Source organism: Dendrobates tinctorius, unplaced genomic scaffold (assembly GCF_039654945.1).
Source record: "Dendrobates tinctorius isolate UK_male_01 unplaced genomic scaffold, ASM3965494v1 ptg000011l, whole genome shotgun sequence".
Taxonomy (NCBI): Eukaryota; Metazoa; Chordata; class Amphibia; order Anura; family Dendrobatidae; genus Dendrobates; species Dendrobates tinctorius.
This window is the reverse complement of record NW_027361679.1, coordinates 995,768-1,011,056: the sequence shown is the minus strand read 5'-3', so window position 1 is coordinate 1,011,056 and position 15,289 is coordinate 995,768. Positions and strand designations below refer to the sequence as shown.

The 15,289-nt window shown below is 39.5% G+C and overlaps 2 protein-coding genes across 2 annotated transcripts in view; both read right to left on the bottom strand.

Annotated features, from left to right (window-relative positions):
• Positions 1-15,289, bottom strand: part of LOC141100658 (NACHT, LRR and PYD domains-containing protein 3-like) — a 127,386-nt gene that overhangs the window by 17,820 nt on the left and 94,277 nt on the right. The window lies entirely within an intron of this gene.
• On the bottom strand, positions 2,403-6,224 carry LOC141100650 (uncharacterized). The gene is made up of 2 exons (XM_073589265.1): positions 6,048-6,224; positions 2,403-4,817 (listed from the first exon to the last, which is right to left on the bottom strand). Exons 1-2 carry the CDS (start codon positions 6,114-6,116, stop codon positions 3,099-3,101), a joined length of 1,788 nt encoding a protein of 595 aa, XP_073445366.1. The 5' UTR covers positions 6,117-6,224; the 3' UTR covers positions 2,403-3,098.

The window sequence follows — 15,289 nt, the reverse complement described above, 5'->3', positions numbered from 1 at the left end:
CCCTCATCATAATCCTGGGTGTAGGAATGGTGTGACATTCCCTCGTAAAAGTCTCTCGATAGCATTGTTCAGTTCATCTCCAGATAGGCACCAGAGACTCGAATGGAGCAATTGAGGTGAAAATTGAGGTCTAGCTTCTTCAGTCATGATTCCTACTGCTGTCTTGGATACATTGATAGCAGTGGATTGGTCTTGAAACCACATGGGCAATGTCGTAAAGAGCCCTTCAAGAAGGAATGTCACACCAATTCTACTCCCAGGATTTTAGTGTGGAGTACAGTAGCCGGACTTCTCTACGCTTCATTTCAGGTACACTAACAACTTGAAGTTACATTAATTTGGAATCTAGACTAGAAGGATATTGATACCATACATTATGCCACTCCATGCCATAATTCTAGGAGTAGAACTGGTATGATATTCCCTCATAAAGACCTTTTCATAATGTTGCCCTCACGGTCTTCAGACTAATCTTCACGGACACAGAAAAACAGAAAGACACAGAAAAACACACAGTATGACAAACATGCATAAATACTCTGTTGTAAAATATATGTAACAGTAAGCAGCAAGAGCTAGTAAAGGATGTTGACAAAACCAGGGTATTTAGTTGATACTTTTTTTTGCAAAAAAAGTACGCTAAGCCACTCCACCATGTCACGGTATACCCTTCTCGGAGCAGTCATATCTAATATATTTAAAACCTGATCATGTGAACAATACCTTCATGAGCAGGGTTCAGAAAGGTGCTGCCCGGTATGGGCTCGCTGGGCAAAATGGCTTTTTATGTGCATGTCCCAAAAGAGAGAGGTGGGGATCTCCCGAAGCTTGCACAAGCAAGAAATCAATAGATTCAGAACACATGACACATGCACAAAAAATGACCAGGTAAGTAAGACCCTGTTCACACCAAGCTTATGCAAGCTTTGGGAGATCCCCACCTCTCTCTTTTGGGACATGTACATAAACAGAGTACTTATGCAAGTTTGTCATACTGTGTGTTTTTTCTGTCTTAGTTCTTGGGTGGTGTGACCTGTTCATTTTTTGTGCATGTGTTCTGAATATAATCTTCATGGTGGACTACACCATGAAGAGGCGTTGATGAGGGAACATCACACTGGTCCTACTCTCAGAACTATTGTGTGGGATTGCACAATGTAGGGTAGCCGGACCCTTCTACTTTACATTACAGGTAATTCAGCATTACATTGATGTGATTGTGGAATCAGTGGTATGGACATTTCTCCAAAGTGTGCCAGGACCTGTTTTTTAACAGAACAACACAAGGCTGTATATTGCTTACTTATATTAGGCAGTTTAAAGTCACATAAACTGTAACAGTTACATTTACATGTGTTCTATACCCTATATCCAAGTGTTATATATTTTAGTTTGCTTTTCGTGTTTATATAATTTTTATGACATTTTCATAATAATATTACAGGGAAGGAAGGAAGGGTAAACATAGGAAAAAAATAAAAAGTAGAGAACTCTACAGTGTTACATCACACATAAAATAAATTAAAATTAGATAAGACAAATAGTGAGTTAGGACAAATGATGAAGACTTTGTTACCATTCTGCAATACTTTTAAGGCAAACAGACAATCAGAGAAGCAGTAAATACCATAACTCAAATAGTAAGTAACTTTAAACTAGGAAAATTTTTGGTTCCATAGGTCCCACTTAGAGTGATAATCGGGTAAGGCATTGTTAATAAAAGCAAACCTTTTCTCCATAGAACTATGGATCCGAACCTTATCTAAAATATCAGAAAAAGAAGGCGAAGCGGTTTTTAGCCACCAAAACTCTATTGTGTTTTTGGTTACCAGGAAAATATGTAGCATAACAAATCTAATGGAAGGGTTGATATTCTCAGTACCCAGAGAAAGCAGGGCCATTTGCAGAGTGACCTTAACCTTTTGGTCCGAAAAGGTTCCTACATGGTCCAAGACCTCTTTCCACAATTTTTTTAGTTTGGGACAGCTCTTTAGTTTGCTTTTCTGTACGGTTTAAGGATTGAATTGCTGTCTTAAACTGTAGTATTAATCCAACAAAATCCAAAATCCAAGCCAAAACAGGGACACTTCAGATTTTTCCTTATCTAATTGTTTTTTTGAACCTAAATATGAAAAAGATAAAAGCAAAACTATTGTCTTGCTAAATTTTCTCCCAAATTAGGTTATTTACCTTAACTTACGTAGCGCTCACTGGCATCCCAACCAGGCAAAGATTATTGACAATCTTTTATTTCAGCAAGCAATCATTTTGTTTTACATAGCACATGAATAGTCTCAAGATTTTAAAAAAATGACAGTTATGACATGAAAGATTTCAGCATCAATAATAATTACCGAGTTATTGTAGCATCACCCTTCGCATCTGGGGACCTCGATCAGCGGGAAGGGGTTTTCCTCGGTCAGCATCACAGACTAAGTGCATCCACTTGAATCGTCTGGAAAGTCCCTACCCGCTGAGGAGGTCAGTACTTTTTATAATATTAATTGGAATGATCACGCACTGACATGCGCAGTAACTTGTTTTTTTTCACATTCCTCCTTTATCTCAGTTGGTTTGGTTCTCACATTCCACCCTTCCAACTCCCACAACAATGCCTGAGCAGGTGGTTGCTTTTCACATTCCTGAGTGTGTGCTCTCCTCATGGTAGGAAAAGTTCACATTCCGGTCACAATCCATAGTATCCAAATGAATGTTTCAATGTACTGCAATCACTACCTTATTGACTGGATGCCTATCTATACCAGTCTCTCACTCATGCATATCCCATTTGTATCACAATCGGTCCTTGATTGCAGTCTTTTAAACACCATCTTTATAGGACACCATGAGCACTTGTGGTTTCTTGCAACACATTTTATAAGCTATATAGCAATTCCATATGGATAATAGAATCACTACAATAGCCATCACCAACACGGGATGAATCAGCCAATTCAATAATTTGGTAGCTGAGGGCGAATACCCTAGAAAAATATCATACCAATGATGAGAGGTAGCATCAGCAATAATCGATCCCATTTTTACAATCTTATCTGCTATAATAGTGGTGCTTATCACATGCATTTGTATAGTTCTATTTAATTGAGTACTTCTGATTGTTCAATTATATGTTTCAATTTCATTAAATTTACCTCCCAATTATTGATTTCTAATGTTGTTGGTTCCCACTCAATAGTGGCAGCAGTTGTTACATCTGAGCTTAACAGAAAAGTTCGATTTTCCCATTGTAGTGCGGTTACATTTCTTAGGCATCCCACATAAGGTACTATCATTCCAGAGATTATTGGAACATCCGTTATTACACATACCTCTTGTGGGGCTATTTCAATCAACATTCTATATGAGGTTGGCAAAATGATGAATTCACATACATTCATAGTATTTTGTAACAAACATGGTTCATATACGGCTGATTGTAACCTGCAAATTTTCCCCTCTAAAGTATCCTCACATAAACTTAAATCATGAGTACGATTATTTTTATCAATATATAACCCATTAAACTTGGGCATCCATAACCACTGTTGTCCAGGAATACCCAATAATAATGGCATCACTACAAATCTACACATTACTTGTTGATTGGTTACATTATAAACAATCAATAGTCCTGAACACAAAGTGTCGTTGCAAAGCATCTTAGGAGCTTCTATTCTTAACCAGGAAACCTTGGGGATTGTATTTTTAAATACGGTCCTCCAGACTAACTCATTCCCGGTCATAAGTTGAGTTTGCATATTATTTTTCTGCTGAATTTGATATATAGCTTGCAGCGTACATATTGTCCAGTTAACTATTATGCTAACATTAGTATTAATTTCTAAATTTAAGGTATCTGAAACATTTTTCATTTGTAAAAGAAAAGTATCCATTTGTAATGCCTGTTTCCAAGGACGCCAAATAGTAGGCATCCATCTACCTTGTATAGTCAAAGCATCTTGGATATCTTTTCCGGCATTATGCATTTTATTTGCCAAAGTTTCAATATCAAATGAGTTCAAAGTCACAGTCACAGCCCCGACTCCTCCCAATACTGTATCATACCATGCCCTTTTACCCCTATAATGGCATGCAGGAGTAGGTGGGAAGATTATTTTGGCTGCAACAACAGTCTTCTGCGATTGAGTTCCTGTTTTTACACATGATGTGGGAATCTTCTTCATCTGTCCTGGATCAGCTTTAGTCTGTGACATCAGATACACCCGGAGTATCCTTCTCCATGATACACATGATAAACTAGGTATCCCACAGCATAGTCCTGTTCCGTTATAGGTTCCCGTGTGATTATTACAAGGCGGATATTTCTGTCCTGTCATCGCTACCATCTGACGATTGGTGGCATTACCACAAAATATAATCATAGTTTTGTTTAAAGTAAAAGTGAACTCAGTTTTATTCTCCCCTTTTGAACTATAATTATCCCATATTGACTGATCAAAGGTTAATTGTTCAGTCGTCCAACAAATAATATGATCTTCAGCTTGAATATTCAAAGTGTCCTTACTATCAGCTAAGTATATAGTAGACTTAGTCCCATTATAATACCACGGTCGGGGATATTTTGCAGTTATGGTGAGATTAACGTCAAAAATCACTTGAGTGGTGAGTTTTCCCCAACCTCCACATCCGGCATTTTCATTCGGGGTGGTTCGGTTGTATTCCTTCCAATCTCCTGGCCTCGGAACGTACTCCTTCCTGAATTTTGTAGTCAGACAGATTCCAGGAGTCCAGGCACCGATGCTGTCCAAACACGCGAGCCCAAGGATTCCACTTAACCATATTTGAAGATTTGGAATCTATAAAATCAATAATCAACATTATTCTCTCAAATAACATTTTTCTTGTGGGATATATTCCCATTTTTCCACTCCTGGCCTCATAATTAACAGGGTATGGTCTTTGCCTATTGCTATCACTTCAGCCTCTGAAGGCGGTCCTTGGGTATTTTGAACCCAGATTTTGGCTCCCACATTAGTGATGTTAGAAGAGCCAAAACCTTTTGAGCCTCTGATCGTTAATTCTGAAGGGGCTGTTCCCTCTTGCACATCTGACAAATTTATTGGAATCAAAAGCATTTGCGCAATACGCTGTCCTTTCTCCAAAATTAGAGGCTCATTCCCCAAATTTATCATTAATACTTTGATTTCTCCTTGATAATCTGCATCTATGACTCCTCCTACCACCATGGCCCCCTTTAATGCCAAACTAGACCTAGTGGCTATCTGTCCATAGTGGTCCTTTGGAATCTGACACCCCAATCCTGTAGCTATTGGTTTTACTTTCCCCTGTGGGATCACAACAGTTTCCAATGCACTCAAATCCAAACCTGCTGAATGTGGAGTTGCTCGTTCCGGTATTCGTGCTTCTTGATCAGTTTTCCACCATATGACGGACCTTATCAGGTGTGCCTCATGTATGGTGAGATTGGGTGTAAGCATCCTCATGAGAGGAGTCATAGAGTCTGTGATAGGCCTGTTGTTAATTATCTGTAAAGCCTCACTCAAATTGTCTCTCCATTGTCCATACTGTGTATCAGATTGATTAAGTTTTCTCAATGTGGATTTTAATAATCCATCATTCTTTTCACCAAACCTGCTTCTTGTGGATAGTAAGGTATATGATATACCCATTGTATATTATTGTCCTGAGCATATTTTTTAATGGCATCTCCAGTGAAATGAGATCCATTATCAGTTTGAATTTGTAAGGGGACCCCATAATACTGTGTTATTATCTCTAAGGTCCGCTCTGTGCTCCATTGGGTGGCTGCTTTACACGGAAAGCAGCCCACCATCAGTCCTGAATATGTATCTACCGCAGTACAGACATACTTACACCCCCTACTCTCTGACAAAGGGCCGATGAAATCCATTTGCCATATCTGAGCAGGTAACTGGCCTCTGCCTATGTGTCCCATTACGGTGTGTGGTACCTCTCGTTTTTGTGAATGTTGACATATTGGGCAATGTTGTATAGTTTGTTTTATTATGTCAAGTGTCAGAGGCACACCTCTCTCCTGGGCCCACCTGTAAGTGGCTTTTTCTCCAAGATGTCCGCTTTTCTGATGAGCCCAAACGGCTGTACCTTGCAGCCATGCTTCTTTTTCTCCAGCATCAATCTCAGTAGTATTTTGTCGAATAGCAGCTGCTTTATCTGCTTCAGAGTTAAACAAACGTTCAAGTGAGTCAATTGGCATATGAGCATCAACAAGAAAGACAGTGGTAGGTGTCTCTTGCACCATTTCCTCCAAATATTGCCACACTTCCCTATCCCAAATTTCTTTACCATGAATTAACCAACCATATTTCTTCCATCCAATCATCCAAGTTGCAAGACCACTAGCCACAGACCACGAGTCTGTGAAAAGGTGACACTCCTTCCCTTGTTCAAAACTCAATGCCAGAAAGATAGCATATAATTCTGCATATTGGCTACTTTTACCGTGACCTTCCATAACCAAATGTTTTTCTAGTTTCGGGTTATAAGCCACACTCTTCCAGTGTCGCTTTCCATTAACATATCGAGCTGACCCATCAGTGAACCAAGCATGTTGCTGTTGTTGTTCTGTTAAATCTTCATAAGATTTTCCCCATTTTACAGGGGACTCTTCCCGGACAGTTGGTTTCACAGGGGATTTGATTTCTTCCCCTATTTCAGCTATTTTCTCATGGAGGGAGGCCATCCCGCCTTCTCCTTTCTTTGCTCTTTCAGAAATGTACCATTTCCATTTTATGATACTTTGTTCCTATGCATATCCTACCCTATTGGTTTTAGGGTTAGACAATACCCATTGCATTATAGGTATTGTTGGTCTTAATAAGACTTCATGTCCTAAAGTTAGCTGTTCTGTTTCTACCAATGCCCAATAACAAGCTAGCAATTGTTGTTCTAATGGAGTATACTTTTCTCCGGCATCAGGGAGTTTTCGATTCCAAAATCCTAAGGGAACTCTTTTTCCCCCTTGTTTTTGCCATAATGACCAATTTGCATACATATTTTGTACTGATACATGCAATTCTGCACTCCCCGCTGCCATAAATCTACAGCTTGTTGTATGGCCTCTTTCACCATCTCAAAAGCAGTTTGTTGTTCTTCCCCCCCAATGGAATTCATATTTCTTCCTCGTCACTTTATACAAAGGAGACAGCATTTGTCCTAAATGAGGTATATGCTGTCTCCAAAATCCAAATAGCCCAATATAAGATTGAGTCTCTTGCTTAGACTTGGGAGTAGGGAAATTAATAATCTTCTGTTTAGCTTGTGGCAAGATTTCCCTATGTCCTTTATTCCATTGTATTCCAAGGAATTTTACAACTTGAGCCGGTCCTTGGACCTTTTGCTTCATTTATTTCCCATCCTTTGCTCCTCATATGCACCAAAAGTTTTTCCAATTGTGATTTCACTGCCTGCTCCTCATTTCCTTGTATCATTATATCATCAATATAATGAGAAATTTGCATATCTGAGGGCAAGGAGAACTGATCTAGATGTTCTGCCACCGTCCGGTGACAAATAGTAGGGCTATGAAGCCATCCTTGAGGCAATCTGGTCATGGTATACTGTCGACCTAACCAGGTAAAAGCAAATTGATCCTGCGCCTTTTCCTCTATTGGAATTGTAAAGAAGGCATTAGCCAAATCAATCACTGCATACCAAGTTCCATTATGACTCTGTATATTTTCTATTATAGTGATAGTATCTGGCACTGCAGCTGTTAATGGGGGGGGGTGCATTTGTTCAATTCCCTGTAATCCACTGTCATACGCCAGGAGCCATCACTCTTTTTAACTGGCCAGACTGGATTATTCCATGCAGTAGTAGTGGTACGCATGACTCCTGCGTCCACCAGATTTTTAATTGTTTCAGTAATCTCTTTGTGTCCCCCTGGTATTCGATACTGTTTCATTGCCACCATTTTAGTAGCAGGAGGGATATGTACAGGGGGCATTTTTACTTTTCCTATCGTTACAGGTCTCATTTGTATTTCTGCCATTTTTACTCCAAAGGAGAATTTTCCAGCCGATAAATTTAAAGTCATTCCTTTTAAAACATCAATTCCCAATATATATTCTGGAATGGGTACTACTAAAACACGGTAATTTCTTATTGGTAAGTTTCCTATTTTCAAAGCAACTTGTGTTTGTACTCCGGTGATTACCTGTCCTCCTAGTCCAGCAATTTTAATTTTTGGACCTCTGAATTTTGTGGGAATACCTTTCTTCCTTATTAATTTTTCCTCTTCTCTTGCAATATTTATTTTGAGCAACTATGATAGCAGCTTTCTCTGCTACACTCTGGTAATGTTCCAACTTATCTTTGAGCAGACGGGTATTGCAATCCAGCACCACTTTCTGCCCTCCTAGCTCTGCAACTTTTTGTTCCAATTGAGAGCACTTCCTCTGCATTTGTTGATTCCGCTCATGCATCGCGCGATATGCACTGAGCAGAATCCAAGTTCGTCGCCCAAGCGACACAACATCACCCGCCTTGGCGGGGACACCCATGAGTACATTAACAACATCATGGGTTAACTGCATCACCTGCCTTTGCAGGGAAAACCTCGAGTAACTAAACAACATCAAGGGGTTATCTGCATCACCTGCCTTTGCAGGGATCCCCATGAGTAAACCAACAACATCATGGGTTAACTGCATCACCTGCCTTTGCAGGGAAAACAAATCCACATACGCCGTCCTAGCGCCACAACATCACATGACTTCGCAGGGACACTACCGAGTACAGAAACAACATCGGTAGGTTCACAACCCTTGAGCTTATCCTTCCATGGTTCTGCCAAGCCACAATGAGCCAACTCATGTGCTATTATATTATATGGAGCCTCGGTCCAGCCGGGGATCTCCGTATGAGTCACTTTAGACTTTTCTTTTTTTCTAAACATCTTCAACAATGATAGTAATAACAATTATGGTTTTTTTTTGTTTGTTTTTTTTTCCAAATCCGTATATCTATATGCAATATACATATACATATATATATATATATATATATATATATATATATATATATAAATTCAAGTATCCTGCCGACTACGCCAATTTATGTCTTGCTAAATTTTCTCCCAAATTAGGTTATTTACCTTAACTTACGTAGCGCTCACTGGCATCCCAACCAGGCAAAGATTATTGACAATCTTTTATTTCAGCAAGCAATCATTTTGTTTTACATAGCACATGAATAGTCTCAAGATTTTAAAAAAATGACAGTTATGACATGAAAGATTTCAGCATCAATAATAATTACCGAGTTATTGTAGCATCACCCTTCGCATCTGGGGACCTCGATCAGCGGGAAGGGGTTTTCCTCGGTCAGCATCACAGACTAAGTGCGTCCACTTGAATCGTCTGGAAAGTCCCTACCCGCTGAGGAGGTCAGTACTTTTTATAATATTAATTGGAATGATCACGCACTGACATGCGCAGTAACTTGTTTTTTTTCACATTCCTCCTTTATCTCAGTTGGTTTGGTTCTCACATTCCTCCCTTCCAACTCCCACAACAATGCCTGAGCAGGTGGTTGCTTTTCACATTCCTGAGTGTGTGCTCTCCTCATGGTAGGAAAAGTTCAGATTCCGGTCACAATCCATAGTATCCAAATGGATGTTTCAATGTACTGCAATCACTACCTTATTGACTGGATGCCTATCTATACCAGTCTCTCACTCATGCATATCCCATTTGTATCACAACTATATATACAGTATATATATTATATACAATAAAAGTGTGACAAACAATAGAGTTCCAAGGTGATAACTTCTGGAATGGATGTTCTGCATACAGAAAGCCAGCAAGTGTTCCAGATAATGATACTCCGTTTATGGAATACATCACTGGGAAATGAAGGTACTAAGAACAAATTGGGGCTCACGTGAAGCACCTGTCAAGGAACTATACTTTATTAATGATTTGAGGAAGCTTTGTAAATGTTCAATTTAGATATTTTTTAACTCTTTTCCATTCAGAACAAATTTTGGTCCATTGTTCGTCATTTCAAAGCTCTAACAGTATTTTTCTTTTTTTCATTAATTTTAAAGCAACAGCATAGACAAAACCATAAGCAAGAAAGGTCGATTTTTAAAGTAAATATTCACCTATAAATTAGCATTTTGTTTTTATAATCTGAATAAGGGTAGAATTTTGTATTGGTAAATAGAGATGAGCGAATTTGTTCGGATTTTGTCCCCGATTCTGATTGTGACATATTCGAGCCATATTCTAACAATATTTGTGCCGAATGTATGTCTTATGATTGGTTCCAAACATATTTGGTAATTTCTGCTACCATTGACTCTAACGAAATTCGGCTGTGTTCGACGAATATTGCAAAATCAATATTCGAATCCGATCGTATGTGGAACCGCATCCAAACAACTTCGCTCATCTCTAGTTAGAACCAAGTTTTTAGTAATCAGTAAGGGTCTCATTCATGAAAATATCTTTAACTATAGAATATGTCATTAAGTAGATTTTTATTTTAAGTTTATTAGGATAAGTATTAACCGATTTCTTAAAAGACTTTTGGAATAGTTTTTTTTCTAATGATAATTTTACATGAAGAATAGACGTTTAATTTAATTTTATTTTGTTTTGCTGTAACATGATCACTATGATCCCATAATGGGTCCCTGTTTGTGTTCTGTAAACGCAATCCCACAATGTACCGTACACGTGGTGGTTGCTACATATAACTATAGGGAGAGGTTACTGGATACTTTTCTATGCTGATAAATGTTTTAAATATTCCGACTAGTGCAGCATCTGACTTTGCAACAAAATTCTAAAGCGCTATTTTAGCCTAGCTGTTTTGATGCAGCTTCGATGAAGAGGTCCTACAATGAGTAAAGAAGTGGGAAGGAGACTTGATGGGAAATGTAGCTTACAGTGCATCCCTTAAACTAATAAATGAAACTCATATGAATAAAACACGTGGTTATAAAGTAATCATTGGGACAAACCAATGTAAGAAATATTAGATTTGTCAGTGTAGATAAGGACTAACGTGGACATCTCGTCATGGAACATGAGAATAAAATCAGAAAAAAAAGACGATTGTTGGTTCAAAATAATAAATTTTGGATCAACAATCATCTTTTTTTGTTTTTTTTTTATCACTTAAACTAAGCAGTCCTTCAGGATGTCTAGGAAGAAAAGGCAGCGCATACACTGGGTAGAGAGACATTTGAAATTGATTGTTTTTGCCATATCTGACGTAGACTTGAATAGAGAGGAAACATTTTTATGGGATAATCAGGGAACAAGTAAGAGAGCATCACAATTTTTGTCATTGGTAAAATACCAAGTAAAGATGAGCGAATTTGTTCAGATTTGGCTCCAAATAGGATCAGATTCGAATACTGTTTTTGCAATATTCGTCGAACACAGCCGAACGTCATTAGAGTCAATGGGAGTAGAAATTACCGAATATGTTTGGAACCGAACATAATACATAATAGTGTTGGAATATGACTCGGATATGTCAAAATTAAATTCGGGCCCAAAATCCAAACAAATTCGCTCCTCTCTAATACCAAGCGCATCGAAAATTACTTTACCGATACACCTTTTTATACTGAACTGTTGCTTACCCTCCCTGGATCCAGTGCTGCTTCTCTCCAGTTACTCAACTCTTTCTTGATCAGTGCAGTGATGATGCCACGTCAGCAGTGCTAGTAATTGCTGCTGCAAATCATTGAGCTCTGTGACTCTGCTGATATAAATTGCATGAGCCACTGCGCCTAGTGATTGGCTGCAGCACTTATGAGTACTGTAGTGAAGGGTGGATTATAATGAGAGCAATCTGGAGTACCGACTGGTGCCCAAGACTCCTGAGGGGCCCATGGCCAGACTGCCCTTATAATATGATTTACAGCGATTATCGCTAAGCAGGGAGAATTCCTTTCGTTCTGTTACTGGTAAATGAGTATCACAGGGCATTCTTGGCTTCCTGCTTGGCACTTTCTCTATGGGTCAGCTGGTGTGATGACAGCATTGCTCTAGGTGTGTCATTTAGCAAGTACGCGCAGTCCACAAGAGGATAAAATAGGAGCTGAAGTAGATCTTTTTTACTTCTTTAATGTGAATTAATTGGGGATGGGGTGTGGGGAGAGGACATCACATTATAATGAATTGAGGGTGGGGTGTGGGAGAGAGGACATGATATAATGATTTACAGGACATGTAATTATAATGAATTGGGGGAAAGCATTTCATTATAACGAATGGGGAGGCCAGGTAATTTTAATTAATTGGGGGAGAGGATGATGTAATTATGATGAAATGTGGGAGGAAATAATTACAATGAATTGAGGGAAGACATGTAACTTTAATGAATTGGAGGGAGGACATGTAACTATAATAAATTAGGGGAGAGTACATACAATTATAGTGAACTGGTGTAGGACATTTAATTATAATGAATTAGGGGAGAGGACATGTAACTATATTGATTTGGATGGAGTACATGTAATTGCAGTGCTTGCAAAAGTATTCACCACCCCCATGACAGTTTTCATATTTTGCTACCTCACAACCTGGTATTTCAATGTTTTTTTAGGGTTTGCATCAGTTCATATAAAGAACATGCATACAATTGTGAACATTTGGCATTCTTTTTATTGTGAAACAAACGAGTACAAACATTACTGAAAACTTCAGTGTGCATAAGTATTCACGCCCTAAATTCAGGTCTTTGTAGAGCCTCCTTTTGCTACAATTACAGCTGCAAGTCACTTTGGATACGTCTCTATGAGCTTTCCACATCTTACAACTGGGACTTTTTACCATTCCTCAAGGGAAAACTGCTCCAGATACTTCAAGTTACAGTAGATAGTTTCCTCTGGTGAACATCAATCTTCAAGTCTGACAACAAATTCTCAAATGGATTAAGGACTGGGCTTTGACTAGGCCACTTCAAAACATTTTACGTGTTTCTGCTTAAACCTCTCGAGTGTTGCTTTAGTAGTATGCTTTGGGTTATTGTCTTCTTGGAAGGTGAAATTCCGTCCCAGTCTCAAATCACTGACAGACTAAAACATATTTTTCTCAAGAATATCCCTGCACTTCGTACCATCCATTTTCCCTGTCCCTGCTGAGGAAAAACATCACCACACTATGATGCTGCCTCCACCATGTTTCACTGTGGGGATTGTGTTCTTGGGGTGATGAGCTTTGTTGGTTTGGCCTCAGACATAGCGTTTACCTTGGTGGACAAAAAGCTAAATTTTGGCTCCATGTGACTACAACACCTTCATCCATACATTTCGGGAGTTTCCCTCATGTCTTTTGCAAAACTCCAAACAATCCTTGCAATTTTTGCTTATAATTAAAGCCTTTTTTCAGCCCAATCTTCCATAAAAAGGCCACATTTATAGTGTAACAACTAGAGTTGAGCGACTTTTGGTTTTTTAGGGTCGCGTTTCGTTTCGTGAAACCCGACTTTTCCAAAGTCCAAAGAGCAAGATCGTCCGATTATAGGGAAAAGTCGGGGTCGTCCCGAAACACGAAACCCAATGTAAGTCAATGGGGAATAAAAGTCGGCAGTGAGAGGAGGACAGGAAACACACCAACAGTGCCCATTTGAATGCCAAAAGCATCAATTCTTCTTACTTAAGCTTGTCAACCTTAATTAACTTCATAATATAAGTTACGCACTGAAAAATGGGTGTTATTTGGCTAAAGTTGTGGGGGGGGAGGGCTGGCTGCAGGTTTTCAGGTGCCCTGGGCGAAAGAGCGCCCCTTTAACACATACCACAACTAATCATGCTCCGATACGGCAGATAAATAGCGGTATAGTACAATGAAAAATACCTCACTTTTTACATCTCATGACGAGGCCCATCTATTTCTCCATACAGAATCATTGGTCCCATATAATGTTTGAAACAGTATATGATGAGCTCCACATAATGCTACAGTATATGTTGGTCCCCATGGATGAAGCTCCACTGTCTTATGGGCCCAAATAATGCTCCAAACATAATGGGCCCCATTTCTAATGCTCTAGTGTATAATGGGCCCTGTAAATGCTGCTCCAGTGTCTGATGTCCACCTTTGGAATGTTCCAGTGTATGGTGGGCCCCATCTATCATTCTCCAGAGTATAGTGCTCCCCAAAAATTGCTGTCCCAACATTGAAAACAATCAAATAAGTCTCCTCGCTAGGGAATCCCTGTACTTGTCTGGACAGGTGCTGTAGCTTGCTTAACAGCTCGCCAGCCATTCTCACGCCCAGTATGGATTGCACGTCATTGCACAAAGGTTAGAAAGGGTACCGTATCCCCGGATAACATGTATGGATAGCGTACACATTCAAAATATATGTCTATACAGCATGAGGCAGGCTCAGACGGTGTTAGGCCCAGTATGGATTGCACGTCATTGCACAAAGGTTAGAAAGGGTACCGTATCCCCGGATAACATGTATGGATAGCGTACACATTCAAAATATATGTCTATACAGCATGAGGCAGGCTCAGACGGTGTTAGGCCCAGTATGGATTGCACGTGATTGCACAAAGCTTAGAAAGGGTACCGTATCCCCGGATAACATGTATGGATAGCGTACACATTCAAAATATATGTCTATACAGCATGAGGCAGGCTCAGACGGTGTTAGGCCCAGTATGGATTGCACGTCATTGCACAAAGGTTAGAAAGGGTACCGTATCCCCGGATAACATGTATGGATAGCGTACACATTCAAAATATATGTCTATACAGCATGAGGCAGGCTCAGACGGTGTTAGGCCCAGTATGGATTGCACGTCATTGCACAAAGGTTAGAAAGGGTACCGTATCCCCGGATAACATGTATGGATAGCGTACACATTCAAAATATATGTCTATACAGCATGAGGCAGGCTCAGACGGTGTTAGGCCCAGTATGGATTGCACGTCATTGCACAAAGGTTAGAAAGGGTACCGTATCCCCGGATAACATGTATGGATAGCGTACACATTCAAAATATATGTCTATACAGCATGAGGCAGGCTCAGACGGTGTTAGGCCCAGTATGGATTGCACGTGATTGCACAAAGGTTAGAAAGGGTACCGTATCCCCGGATAACATGTATGGATAGCGTACACATTCAAAATATATGTCTATACAGCATGAGGCAGGCTCAGACGGTGTTAGGCCCAGTATGGATTGCACGTCATTGCACAAAGGTTAGAAAGGGTACCGTATCCCCGGATAACATGTATGGATAGCGTACACATTCAAAATATATGTCTATACAGCATGAGGCAGG